Genomic DNA, 15,311 nt, shown 5'->3' with positions numbered 1-15,311 from the left:
CAGAGTCACTAATTATCCTTTCTTTATATAACCAGATGCAACACATTGCTGCCAAAACAGACCAATCACTCTTACTCTTTTAAATGCGTTCAATATTCATAATACACTGTTATAATACAGCAGTTCTGAAATATCCATGCCAATCTTCGTATACACTGAGTAAATATGCACACAGCACAAAATTACACTGCAAAGAACAAACGCAGCTAAATTCGCCTTCATACAATTTGATTGTTGCAACATTTCGAGCTCAAACTGTATCTTTTCCTAATGAGAAGTAATCACTTTGGAATTATCGTGTTCATGTCAATTCATTACATGCTGACCTAAAAATGGGTATAACCCCATTATGTGAACAAATGACACGGGTGATTTGTTTTATTGATGGCCAACTGACGCTTACAAAGCACTCTGGCCCACACCAATGTAGCATTTAATTATTACAGGCTGACCCCATGGGGCTGCTCGGCACCTGGTTAAGGGAGACGCGTGATGAAAGCTGGAGGCTATTGACAACACGGTAGGAAACTGGTCACACTCAGAACACATGATGAACACAAAGTAGTACTTCAGCAGAAAAAAACAAAAACTTTTGAGTCTGCGGGGAAATTAACTAACCAATAAAACCTCGTGAGACTAACTCAGAGGTCCTGAGTGACCCCCATAGAGGAGATAGTGGATCAGCGTCATCTCCGGACAGTCTGATGAGTTAACATCAGTTAAAATTAACAGAGCTTCTATTGACAATGTTTGAGCTGGTGGTGAGGAACTCTGGTACAGCAGCCACCTGATTAGTCTCTACGCTAACCAGCCACAACAGATAACAGCAGCTCTGCTCTTGGTACCAGATTAGGTCATATTCAGTGGCTGGGATGAAATCCCCGAGGAAAATGTTGATTTTATGACTGTAGGAACCTCGAGAAACCTTTGGGACGATAAATTGATTTAAACTTTCATAAACCAGCACTTACAATGTGGAAACAAAAACAAAATGGATTAACAGGAAAAATCACACATGTGCAATGCAATGAATCACCAATTAACCTCAAATGCACGTGTTAGGACATTTTGAAAGCCCTAAGGTGCACAGGGAGAACATGCAAAGTCTACACAGGAAGCCTGGATTCAAACTGGATATATCTTATTGTGAGGCAAGGTGCTAACCAGTAAACATCATTCATATTGTTTTAACATAAGTCTGTGTTGATGAAGTTGTTCATCTCTTTCCAGCACAAATTGCTCCCTCTCTACATCTTGAATTATGCAGATTTAGTTGGGACCGATCAAAAACTGCCTCATAAAAAAAAAGCCCTTAATGCATACCTGTGGGCATGTCACCCCACTGCTAGCCTACTTCTTACACTCAGCATCGTGGTGATCCTGTTTCATCATCCACCATATTTCTGTAGAGACACTATAGAGGCAGGCAGCTGGTCTTGAGTGGCCAATTACGTCCGTTTATCTCGCTTCCAGGCACAGCTGTGATCAAACGGAATGAAGAAACAGGATCAAACAGCGAGGCTAAAAATCATTCTTCCGTTTCGTTCGCTTCTTTCGCAGCTTCCCTCTGCCTGCCTCTGTCTCTGCTGCTTCCTCCCTCTGTACTTCCATCCCTCCTGTCTCTCACTATATATACACACACACACACACAGTTTTTCCTCTCACTGTGCTTTCCCTGCTCATCTCTCCGGAGACAACGGAGCAGAGGCATCTATAAAAGTTTACTGCTGAGGAAGCTTCACTCTGCATAACCCACTGCTGAGAATCCGTGTGTGTGTGTGTGTGTGTGTGTGTGTGTGTGTGTGTGTGTGTGTGTGTGTGTGTGGGTACGCTCCAGCAGCAGGAGATTTCAAGGGGAGCTTGAGGGAGTCCCCAGAAAAATGAAGTTTCACCAAGAGTCAGCAGATATTCTGTTGTCAAAGAAAACTAGCAGAATATCAGCGCATCCTCATACAAAATAGGTCAAATCCTGCTGTTTGTCAGTGCCTCTCAAACATGCCCCCTGTGGGTGTTCTTTAGTAGCAAGGCTATTTGTAGGACACTGATGGTGCGAGCAGATTGGTCGTGATACTTAGAATAAACAATGATCTCTATCTGTAGGAGCAGAAAGCTCACTCAGTGTTATCAGAGGCAAACATTGCATTCATCCACCTGGAACAGAATCCATTTAAAAGTTTGCTGTGCTACAACAACCTCACTCAATACATCCCTCTTTGGTGTTGAATGCAAATTGGGGTCATTTCAACCGCTTGATGAAATGATAAGCTGCTGTTTGTCTGAACAAAACAGCCTCAGAAGTGCAGCAGTGTTTGCACGCAGTCAGCATTTCCCATGGAAATCCAAACATTTAGAAGTGACGCATCATCACAGTGGCCTGAACCAACTGTTATATTTTAGTTGTACAAATATTCTTTGTCTCTGGCTTGTATTTTCTCACATCAGGAGTGAATGTGATGAGAAGAATGGCTCCACTGTTCTGCTCACTTTGTACATAGTGGTTCTCCCAAACAACATTTGGCAAACAGGCATTTCAATCCAAGTCATAAGATCTTCGGAGGTCCTCCTGAACAAACTCTAAATCATGAAAAAAAAAAAAAAAAAAAAAGGGTTTTAACCAACTTCTCCACAGCTACTTCTTTTTCACTTCCCTCTTTGACACTCGCATTTCGCAGCAGAACGCAAAACTTGGACAGTGAATGGAAACGGTTCGTTAAGTTCTCAGATTTTCTGCATAGACAGCAAAGAGAAGCCATAGGAAACACCGAGTGTGGTGGACTGTGTGTGGCTGAAAAGAAAAGTCATTAACCGCATGGTTTGCAGGGTGAGGCTCTTTGAAAACTGATCACTTGTGTTCTACTGTTGCGTCGAAAATACCATATAAGCAATTAATATTGAGCAGTTATTAGTTATTAGAAAACTGTCACTTTTGATTGGCTGACACTCTTGGGCTGTCATTGAAAGGCACACCTGTGGCAGCACAGGAGGAAATGTAGGCATCTTTTAATTTGCTTGTGCAGCAACTTAGTGTGGCTAAGAGTTTTAAAGTATACTCCCTTTGTGCGTAAAGATGGTCGGGATAGTACAAAACGCACCATTACATTAACCCCATTGGAGCGCACGTTTTTTTTTTTTTCCTCCATTCGAAACTTGTAATAAAAGCGAACACTGTGATGTAATAAAACCTAGTTTTGCACATCAGTGTGACCTCTTTCTTCACATAGACTCCGGGAGCTGAGGACCTCCACGGATGGACTCGCTGGATCGCGCGCGGAGCGCAACGCGGCGCAGCGGAGCGGACCTCCGGCAGACGGAGCCAGCAGTCCGGGCAGATTCACTCTACCGCTCCGATCCACGAGCAGAAACATATGAAATTGTGGTCACGCTTGCAATCAAGACAAAAAGATTTACAGCCTTTCAGTGGAAAACGGTTAGAAGAAATCTTATCAGACCGAGTGACTGATTACAGGAATAAAAAAAAAAATAAAGTGCGATAAGGTCACTATAAACTCTCAACACTGACATTCATCTCTATCTGTCTTTACTAAACATTTGCCTTGCCACAGCAGTTGAATAAACCGTAGATTTAAAACCGCACTGTGTGGTTAAAATGTGTTTTTTTTTTATGTGGTTAAATCGACGATGATCTCAAATCTCCGAATTAGCCTTTTAGTTTGGACAAATCGACACTATCAAGTGGAGTAAAATCATAAAAGCGCAGCTGATGGTGATAATTAATATGTGGATATGATCGGCTGGAAAGAAAACGTTCACTTTGGTTATGTGCTGTTTTCTTCTATTTCGTGTTTGCTGGGTCACTCAGTAACGATGATCTCCCTCCGATCAGTGTTGGAACGAATCAGTGTCTGTCTGTTCGATCGAGGCGTTATTTGAATGGAAAGGAGGCTAGGCAGCTCCCCGTGATGGTTTTCTTAATATATGATTTTTTTTTTGTCACTCAAGCATTACAAATTCTGTTTTCGTGCACAAAACCTGCCATCTCTGTTGTGTTTAGTAGTGTGTTTGTGAACAGAATGAGGTGGATTTGAATGTTTCGCTCCCTTAAATGAGGTTTCCATTTAAAAACCAAGTGTGGCACTTGGATTTAAGCGCGCATCAAGGGTGTCAAACTTACCCACTTCCTGTGCTTTGACACCTGAAGGCAAAAGGAAAGCCAGAATACATCCACAGAACCATAGGAATAAATCCATCTTCCCTCCTCGATTGTGAAGAAAACGCACTTTTCCTCCTCTTTATTTTATTTTCTATGTCTATTTAGTGACAAGGCTGCAGGTTAAAGTCCCCCTTTCAGTCCTTTTTCTTTTACAGTCCTCGATTACTCTCGGGCAACACGTCTGGAGCCCGAATCCAAACGCCGGGTTGCCTTCACTCGACTCTTCAAGGATATCAAGCTGATTGTGGCGCACAGTTCGCAGAAGTTCAGTCAGCGTGAGACTGTTCTTCTCCAATCGTCGAAACCAGAAGCTGCGATCGGTGCAACCTGACCAGAAATCAGCGTAATTTGTACTGCAAACACAGTTGTAAAGCAAAGAAATCCATCGTGGTGCACGCTGTCCGCGTCCCCGTCAGTCAAAAAGCGCGTAAAAATGTCGCGCTTGTCAACACAGATGACTGAAGAAAGCTTAAAAAAAGAAGAGATTACTGACTGTAACCATGAGCAACATCATCAGAAATGTGGGAAAACAGCTATTTAGTTTAATTTTAAAAACGGGGTAACACGTGTCTTTTTTTCCACGGAACAACGAATTATTCCCACTTCTTATTATAAGGCTCTCTTAACAAGGGAGGCATTTATCAGATAAAACTCGGAACGTTTCCCATCGGGTGTCCTCTCAATTTGCTGCCCGAACAGTAGTCCCTTCTTGCGCAAAAGATAACTCAAGATCTCCTGCAAGAGGCAGCTCAGGTCTGCGTGCGTAAAACTGGCCGGGGCGAGAAGAAACGTGGTGCTGCTCCACTCTCCTCCAACGAAACTGTGCGTTTCTTCACCAAAACACGCTCCTCTGTGTCACTCCTCTCTCTCTTTCGTTGACAAACAGTATCAGTCTCTCTCCCTCTCTCTCTCTTTCCCTCTCCCGGCAGGCTCCGGCAGTGCGCTCCTTCCTCTCCGATCTCCGTCGGGTTTGTGGCAGCGAACAGGACTGCTCACTCAGTCCCCGAGTCTGTGTGCGCGAGCGCGAGCGCGCGTGTATCGGATTACAGTAGGAACCTCGTCCCGCCTCCATCTAGTCCCTCACTGATTAAAGAGCAGTTTCATCCCCTTCTCACTCCCTTCTCTCTCTCTTTGCCAAACCATCTCCTATCTTCCTGGACACACAGTTTATCTATCTATCTATCTATCTATCTATCTATCTATCTATCTATCTATCTATCTATCTATCTATCTATCTATCTATCTATCGATCTATCGATTTATATATTTATTTGTCTATATAAAATTTCTTCCAGGCTATCCTTTATTCAGTTTCCATGTGCTTTCTCTCCTTTCTGTGCACACTCCCCTCTGGTGTTAAGCAAAATGGAAGGAGGGTTGAAAGGCAGAAAACAGAGGGAGAGACGAAGCCTGCAGCCTGGCTTTATGAGCTTTGTAGTATAGTGCTGGGAGCTTTAAAGGGAACCTGGTCCTGGTTTACTGCATTAGAGGGGAACACACTGGCCGAGTATTGCAGACTTATGGAGACTCTTCAAAATGCTGAAGCATCTGGCTGGTAAGTTGCAATCAATTTATCAAGAATGCCACTCAAAGAGATTGTTATGAAGGATATCAATGAGGCTGTTTGCTGTGGAGGAGACAGGTGTATTTGGCATGCAGAGCAGCCATCGTGTTAATATTGTATTGTATTATAAAAAGAAATCACACACATGCATGTACTTATGCTGACGCATGCACACAACCACACTCAAATCTTGTTTGCAGATATTGGGGAGGAAAAACTGTTAACCAAGGACAGATGGATCATTGGTGAATAGAATCTAAACAAGATGCAGAGGATCGGTAGCAGTACAATTGAAGCAAACACACACGCGGAGGCACGTGCACATTTCTTGAATGATAAGGTGATTTGTGTCCACGCTGGGCAGAAAGACTCATATCTCTCTTATTTTCTTTCTCTCTCTCTCAAATCCAGTCCTGGCTCCTGCTCTGCCCCCCCCCCCCCCCCCCCCCCCAACACACACACACACACACACACACACACACACACACACACACACACACACACACACACACACACACACACACACACACACACAAGCCATAATGACACAGCCAAATTCACCACTGACCACTCAGCAAGAAGTAAAAAAAAAAAAAAGAAAATGAAAATCAGGTTGTGCTCTGCAAGATCTGTTGAGAAGAAAAGCCTTTTCAAACTCTTTTTTGAGGGAAAAAAAATATCACACGATTGCCGAGGCCTTCTGCATCATGCACCACTTATTTTTAGCCTCCTGAACTTTTTTGACACAAGAAATTCTGAGAACAAGCAGATTACTTATTTAGCAAGTCACAAACCTGGCAGGTCGTTTTTTGTTTTGCTTTTTCCTCCCCTCATTTCTCTATAAGTTTTACCTTTAAAGCCAAGCAGTCAGGGAAACCACTGCACGGGGACTCATGAAACACACCCACGCACAGACGCACACACACACCATCAAACTGTCATTCTGATGTTTTCAAACATCTCTGGAGGTCTGAGGGTATTAAGTTCTTTTTCCATGACAGATCTGTGTGTGTGTGTGTGTGTGTGTGTGTGTGTGTGTGTGTGTGTGTGTGTGTGTGTGTGTGTGTGTGTGTGTGTGTGTGTGTGTGTGTGTGTGTGTGTGTGTGTGTGCGCGTGTGCAAGTAACTGTCACCCCGCTCATTCCTCTGGTCCCTCCAGTCGTACGACCTCTGTAACCTGTCTCTCTCTCACCCCCGTCGCTCTGTGTCTTCCCACTGAAACTGAACCCACCTCGGTCTGGTGGAATCTGTCGAGTGATGAGAGCACGGAGTGGTCACACGGTAATATCTGTGTAACATTCAGCCGAGCCCTCCGAGTTTGTGAAAATGTCCTTATTTTTATTTTTTATTTTTTTTAAGCCACAGAGAACAGGTAGTTCATGAATAAACCAGTTAAAGTATTGAACAGCAGTTATCCACTGATATCAGGCATTTGAAGCTTTTGAATATGAATGAACGACAGATTTTTATTTATTTTTTTACTTGTGATTTTTTAATGTTTGCTCAAGATGATCATTTTTCAGGCTGCAGACAGACATTCAGTCCTTCAGCTGAAGCAAATACTGTAACAATGCAGTTCAAATATTTTGTTTCACAAGGGAGAAAAGCTGCTGAATTAAAAAAAAAAAGAAAAAGAAATCTGATCCACAATTTTGGCAGGAAGGATTTGGAAGGAAACAGTAAGAAATAACCTTTGTGAATGCACACCGCCCAGATCTTCTGGACTTTCCCCTTTACACATTCTTCTGTATATCTTACAATGGCGCTGTGAAGCTGGGCTACGTTAATCGGTGACATCTTTTTTTTTTTTTCCTGCATGCCAACCAGTGGACTGGGTTTCCCCAGAAGTCACGACTGACATCACCACAGATCCGTTTGAGGGAAACGGGCACAAAGTTCTTCGACAATTCTCGTTGCTCGCAGCGCAAAACATTCTCGGATTGACTCCCTCACTTAAAAATCATCTGCACACACATTTCATTCAGACACTTTGGATCTGCAGACTTTTTTTTAAAAAACCATAGCCAGATAATATGATGCTATAACATCTGTGAGCAGCACAAATCGCTCTACAAACACTAATCTGTCACAGAAACAGTTCTGGCTGCAAGCCCAAACCAGAGGCTCTATTCTGGTGTCACATTAGGTTTTTTTTTTAACCCCTGAGGGTAAATTCATTCAGTATGAATGGTAAATCTGATTTCCCCACCATAACAACTTTACCCTGTCTACCTACATAAAATATCAGTCACTTAATCATTGTATTTAGTCAGTTTGACTGAATGATTCAGCGTTTCCAGTTTTGAAGACTATTTTCGTTGGACATTGATGAGCTGCTAATCATTTAGTGAAATTATGATTTGATATGTGAAATGCATTTCACTGGAAGATGTTTCCAGTGAAAATATTTTATCCTATTAGAATGAACTCTCTGTTTTATGGACACATTTAACTCAGCGGGATTGGCTTTTAACCTTGTTTGTGAATGTGCAGGATGAGCGGAACAGGCAGTTACAACAATAAAAATAATAACAAAATAAGACAGCGGGCTCATTCGAAGGCATTCCAAACTGTAAAAATAGCAAACGTTAAAATTAGATGAGTAATTTTACCTCCTTGACAAACAATTCATGGCGCCACCACCTCCTCCAGATGAACATTTGAGGTTTGAGGCCTTCAGTAAGCCTAATTATTTCCCAAAAATTATTTCTTTCCAACTAATTCACTGCAGAACGTGTGTTTTTTTTTTGTTTTTTTTTTGTAAGACCAGTGCACGCATCACAAAGACAGCTACTGTCTTAGCAAAGTTTTTCCATTTTCATTTCAGAAAATATCCATGTTTACATGGCAACGTTCTGAAAACGAAATGGCAGAAACATGAAAACTATGCAGTTTTCATGTTGGACCATTAGTGGGTGCTGTTGATTGCTTTTGTAACGAAGCCACACACACATACAGAGAACAATGTGCTATAAACCTTAACAACAAGTACATGGCCCTTCGTATGGACAGAGGATGAAGTTGGATTGTTATTACAGGTGACTGTCAACTGTAAAACTACCAAGTTCCAGGAGAATGTGGACCGAGAGTCATGACACTCTGGAGGCAAACATTGTTGGCTGTGGTGTGCACGTGCAGTAGCTCCAGTTCCACAGAGAGGGAGTCAAAGCATTAAAAAAAAAAGCGTTTTCAGTGGCTCCGAGCACCATTGTAATTTTTTTAAACTAATTTGTACCAGGAGGAATTGTTGGGAATGGCATAACGTTGCAATGGCACTTATTTTATAAGTAGTTTTGTTCCTGTACTAAAAAAGTTGTTCATCGGTGGTTGTGTATTTCATTTCTCTACTCAGGCTCATTAAATTAGGGTTCCATATGAATCCAAGATGTATTTAAATATTTCAGCTGAAGGGTGGGATGGGTCGACCGAAGGGCCGGTCTCACGAACCCACTTGAGCAGTAACAGACTAAGCTACTTCAACAGTGCAAAGTTCAAACAACAAAACAAAGAAACAAAGAACAAAATATCAGAAAGGGCAAAAAGAAAAGTGAGCTAAATCTAGATGAAGTTTGAGGAGTGCAGGTGGAGTGCTTCACAGGCTAATTTCAGACAGAAAAGGTTGTTTGTTCGTGTCTGAAAGACTTTCTCACTGTGGTTTGAACGTCCACTTTCTGGCCACCCTTTGTGATAATGGAGAACAGATTGTCCATCGCGCTCCACTCACGAGTGTTTGTATAATCCTTTTTCCTACAGTTTGAGGGAACATAGTGAGGTATGTGCAGATTTTCAAACAAAAAGTACTGCTTGGATTCAGGGCAATTCATTCACATGTCGTAGACAGTAGTTGGCACACAAAGATTTCAAATCAAATATCTATGTGATTTTTTTTATTTTTTTATTAGAGTGCAGAGAGAGACCACCAGTCCAGCAGAGGGTTAACACCAGGATAGACACACAGAGCCATCCATCAACCTAACAAGGGTGTGAGTGGATAATGAATCCAAAGTATTGGAATAAAACAAACACAAGAAGAGGGCGAACATGCACGCTCCAAACAAAACCCCCTCAGCAACCCACACATACAGTATTAGGATTTTTTGTATTGTAAGATTTTACCAGGCAGATTTGTTCTCTTCGCTGTTGCTAATTTTCTTGCCGCAGTAATGTGGTGAGTGGTGAGATTTTACTTTCTACACCCCCCCCCCCCCCCCCCCCCCCCAATCTGTGAAGTAAAGCGAATAGAGAAAATTTCCTCTTTTAGAGTCAATATTCAACTACTTCTTTTTTTGATGATGTAAGGGATTTTAGGATGAGAGTCATTTCAGAGCTGCCGGTGATTACACATCGATCCCCTCCACTGGTATTCACCACTGACCGTTAAATTTTACAGCATGTTAAATGATCCCGTGTGTGTGAAATTACCGGGGGTATACTGCACTCCGCCACAGAGTGGAGAGGAGTGAAGCGTCACCGGGTTTTTATGAAAACATTTGAGAGTGTTTGAAGGGAAGCTGTGAAACCAGCGGAGGGTGAGGTGATTCTCGCTCTGCGTCCGGGGGGGAAGAACGAGTCGGCTGTCGACAAGTAACACAGGACCCGTCCACACTGGGTCACTATACTGCACACCCAGCTCCACCTGCAACTCCACCAGCCCAGTAAATCTCCCCCTCAACTAAACCTCCAGCTCCACATCTCTCTCTCTCTCTCTCTCTCTCTCTCTCTCTCTCTCTCGACTTTACTTGTTGCCACCTGTTCATTTCTAAGTTTTCCATCTGTTGTCACTCACATTTTTTTAAGAGGTGACGTCCTTCATACCGACTAATGTCTTTCTCTCTTTCGCCGCGTTACATCATTATTCTTTCTTCCTGTATTAGAACTATTTAATAATCATTAATCTCCATTTTCCTCCTCTGACGTCTCTCCAAATACATCACTTTCTTCTTTTTTTCCCCCTGCAGATGTGGAGAAGGATGCAGATGAGAGTTCTCTTTCTATTTTTCTTCAATTTGTCAAGTTTGGTCATTCAGTTAATTCCCTTCTTGATTAATGGTTGATTTTATTGTGTTTAACTTAATTTTCCTGACTTTTGCTTCATTTTCTTTCCGTTCTTTCTCTTTTATTGTTTATTTCCATCTTTCTTTCTATACTTTTATAATTTCTTTATAAAGTTTATTTAGTTTGCTCGTTTCTTTTTTCGAAAGGGTGTCTTTCTTTCTTTCTTTCTTTCACAAAACTTAACAAACGCCGGCAGAGGCGTGACCTTAACCCATTCCAGAAGAATGCCTTGACATTTGATGGAAACAACTTTAAAGCAGTTTTCTTAAACATAATTAAATCTCAGACCTGATATGCCACTCAAGTTTATCATAAATCAAATATTGATAAAATTATTAGCAAATCCATTTCTCCTGTCATCCAATACGGAGCAATGGCTCATTAACCAGCAAGAGTTCAAATGAAAATTATAGATTAAACCTTTAACAGAAATGTCAGAGACTGGTGATTTGCATCTTTGGATTACTACAAAAACCAAATAGTCACCGTTGGCCCCGGGCTGGACGAGGGCCCCCGGTGATGGCCGACATTTGGTCCATATGATATATATCAACGACACAGCTTGACATCACCTGACATTGAAACAATGCATTGTGAATCTCCCTTACAGGAGATTCGCCACTTCCTGCCTAGTTTACTGTGACACATGTTACAAATTTGAAGCACAGACTAGTATGTAGCCTATAAAACACGTATACTGTATAACCTGAATGCACCTCCACCTGCCTAAATGACATGTTAAATGACATGCTCAGTGAGAAGTTTCTGGACCTGTACAGTAATGAGAAGTATTGCAGTGTATCTCCTCTTGTCTGAGCTATGAATGCCACACTCCTTCATGGTTTTCACACTGTAAGATGTGATTATGAACGACTGTTGGGATTCACAGGCAATCACAGTTGTAGCTCTTCCAGTGGATGCTTTTTATTCTGGGAGGAGTTTCTGCCGATAGATTCATGCACAACATGCGATTTGATGTACTACCTCTGAAAGAAGTCTCCTTTGTTTGTGATTGCATCTGTTTGTTTGTTTATTTTTAAAAGGTGGTGCACATTGGTTCAGCCTTCAGCAGAAATGCTGATGTCATTGTGAGAAGAGTCAGTTCCTCAGCTGCTTACCACAACTTCTGTTTGTGAAATTTATATCAGATCATTTCTGTGTTGTACCTCAAGTTTTCACGTTGTGACAGGTTGTTTAGTTTGAACGTGAACATGGTAGTGAAACCATCTCCAGCAGATTATTCTTGTGCAATTAGGGTCTAAAGCACACAAGACGAAATGCATGCAAACCTGCAATTGACAGATTTTAGTAGATCAGACCTGTGGTCATTTACAGCTGTTATACATCTGATTAAAGCTTATTTTCTCATTCTAATTTGTTTTGATTACATGCTGAGTTTAAAAACAGTGTGTTTTATCAGAATACTTGTTTTCCTCATGATTTCTTATCAAAAAATGATCATGCAGGTAAAAGGCATCCCCACGACCCTCGGGCTTTACCTAATGCACCCCCACCCCATGGCGAGGGCTGCCCCACACTTTGAAAACCACTGCTCCATGCTATTACCAAGACATCATGTCAGCTAATGACTCTGCCACCTTGAATAATGGGCTCATCGCTCATTTCCCTGCAGAGTGCATGTGTGGCCCAATGTTAGTGAATCCAAAGTACTCAACTCAAAATGTTACCACACCACTGACCACTTTCTTTCAATCCTCCCATTTGCCAGTCCGCCGCTGCTTTTCCCCTTCCATCCATCCCACAGCCTGTGTCTGTATGTCCGTTAGTTGAAGGGAGTCTGATCTTAGCTGGAAGCCGTCAGTGAACGAGGCGGCTTGCTTTACGTGTGTGTGAGTAGCCTGAGTATGTCTGTATAGTATCAACCTCTTAAGGCTCTGGGTCTCCAGGCTCTGCAAGGAAGGTATTTTTTCCCCAGGTTTCACCATCGTCCAAAATGAACGTTTCAGTGGGAGAGCTCTCAGACGTCGTGAGCCTCCTCCAGTCCTTCTTCCTCGAAAAAAATAAAAAATAAAAAAAAAAAAAAATAAGAAAGAAAGAGGGGAAACTGTACTCACTGGGAACTCTGTTCTGCATTCTCTGTAATCCTACAACACCTATAGCGAAATTGTCATTTCACTCTCCACCTGACCCACAGCTCTCACAAACAGACACACTCACATGGAGAAGCTAAATATTTATATGTGCATACATCACCCATGGATATATGCACATATTTGCCTGTTTATCAGCTTGCAACTCCAGCTTGGGCACACCAGCACTGAAAACACACACGCACTCCCTCTCTCTGTGGGCTCATCAATCAGCCGTATTACTGAGCAGATCTTACAGGAAGCCACCATAAATGAGTGTGTCAACAGATAACAGAGGCCGCACTGACATACTCGTTTAAGGGATGGAGCTATGTTCCTGTGTGCGTCTGTGTGCGTGTGTGTGTGTCTGTGTGTGTGGTGATAATCACAGTACAGCCTGTGGAAACTGCAGGGAGTCCACTCAGCTATTAGCAAGGACACCGAGGTGATAGAGAAAGACAAATATCCACACAACCTTTCCTCACGCACACAAATATACACGCGCAGACTTTCACTGACTCTCTCTCTCTCTCTCTCTCAAATGCACGCACACACACACACACACACACACACACACACACACACACACACACACACACACACACACACACACACACACACACACACACACACACACACACACACACACACACACAGTGTCGAGGGATCGCAGTGTGCTGTCAGAAGTGTGCAGATTTGGTGAAAAACGTTCTTTCGAGTAACTTCATGGTCAGCTCTCTTCAGAAGCGTTCCCAATTTACTGCCTCTTTCTCTTTTTATTTCAATCCCACTATCACCATCCGTCTTTAACCCTTTGTTTTCTCTTTATTTCTGGCACTTTCACACTTCCTGTGCTCTTTCCTTCTTTCCCTGCTATGCCTCTCTCATACTGTGCCACTTCCTTGCTTCTCTGTTTGTCGACTCTTCTCGTTTACTAGCCCGCTCTGGTTCTATATTTTCTTCGCAGTGCCCTCCCTCTGTTTCCGCTCTCCCTCCTGCTCTCTGCGTGGTTGTAGATAAGGATGTCCTCTCTGGATGTTTGACTCAGCTGGTAGCACGGCGGCAGCAGTTTGCAGCTCGGTGTTGCTCAGCGGGGGAAATGACAGGTGCTGTAAAGATGTCAAACTGACTTTGTAACTGCTTCTGAGGAGTTTTTAATTGAACTTTCACTGTATAGATGGAATAAGGATCCATTGATGCAAAGTTTTTTTTTTCTTCTTTTTTTTAATTCACTTGCAATTAAACTGCACAACGTATAGATCTCGGGTCCATAAGAGTTAATTCTCTTTAGGACTAGAGGCTTAATGTATGCTCTCACAGCTGTTGCTTGACACATTTAGGAATGAATTTGTGCCCTGTATAAATAGACTTTCAGCTGAATAGTGATTCTAAGTCTGTAAGATGAATGGCCGTTGTGCTTTGTTGTGAGGTGGTCTAAATTGCTTTTCTGAGATGTCGTTGAAATTTTCTTTGCCTGTGTGTCTTGTTACAAATGAATTTATCTGTTTTTCTTCCCCTCTGGTGTTGTTTTGTGTAAACCTCTGTTTTTGTGACAGCCACGTTCGATCTAATTCTATTGAATTTTAGATCATAAATGAGAAACGTGAGATATATGAGCACCATGCACCCCGGTTAGTCAGAGTAACCAACAAGTTCAAAATCTTTCATGAGGTGGATGCAGCTTCAAACGCTGAAGGTTTTCAGGATCTCTGGAAAACGCATTTCATCTTCCATTATCCAAGTCGGGGTTTAGGTACAGCCGGGACAAGTTGTACAATCATTCATGCAACTCACTCCAAATTGGTTTGACGATGGAAGGAATAGTACTTTGATAAATTCAACATAGGCTACATGCAAACGCCACATGAAATAGCTGAATCCCACACTAACATGGCACCACAGTGCCCTCCTGCTGGATTCTTGTCACAAATTTAAGTATTATTTTCCAAAATGAAAGAATCAAGTACAATTAAAGGCATGCCTCAATGATTTAGGCGTTATATTGTCTTTTTGACATGACTTCAGGGCATCACTGGTTCCTCCGTCGACAAACCAATCTACCAACTTTATCCACACTAGTGCCATGAGGTGCTGACATCGTGCTAAAAACACTAGAAAAGGTCATCAGTCCATCACAGGGCAAACAAACACACACCTACGGGACATTTAAAAACAAAGAGTTCACCTATTGCACATGTCTTTGGGGATCACTGAAAAAAGCTGATACAGTCATAGAGAAAACATGGAAACTCAACACAGATTATCTGCTGTGAGGTGGGAATGCTAGCCACTACACACAATAAATATCAGAGAAAAAGTCAGTGAAAAAACAAAAAACTCAGGGACTCTGACAGAGCGTCAGTGTGATCGCCGGGATTTGCTTTCCCAGTTCCTGTTAAGTTGAGATTTTACAGTTACATGGTTTGGGTGTG

General features: G+C 42.2%; 1 protein-coding gene across 2 annotated transcripts in view; it reads right to left on the bottom strand.

Annotated features, from left to right (window-relative positions):
* The window catches only part of LOC308119134 (neuropilin-2-like), a 99,652-nt gene extending 94,624 nt beyond the window's left edge, over nucleotides 1–5,028 (bottom strand). The window contains exon 1 of one of the 2 annotated variants that reach the window (XM_080478974.1): nucleotides 4,133–5,028. In XM_080478974.1, the coding sequence (XP_080335100.1) occupies nucleotides 4,133–4,208 (76 nt within the window). In that variant the 5' untranslated portion in view covers nucleotides 4,209–5,028. The remainder of the gene's footprint in view (nucleotides 1–4,132) is intronic. The other variant, XM_080478975.1, reaches the window with a different exon arrangement.
* Between the last annotated feature and the right edge of the window lie 10,283 nt (nucleotides 5,029–15,311).

This window comes from Lipophrys pholis (genome assembly GCF_963383615.2).
Source record: "Lipophrys pholis genome assembly, chromosome: 13".
Taxonomy (NCBI): domain Eukaryota; kingdom Metazoa; phylum Chordata; class Actinopteri; order Blenniiformes; family Blenniidae; genus Lipophrys; species Lipophrys pholis.
The sequence above is the reverse complement of the archived record's forward strand: the minus strand, read 5'-3'. Positions and strand labels throughout refer to the sequence as shown.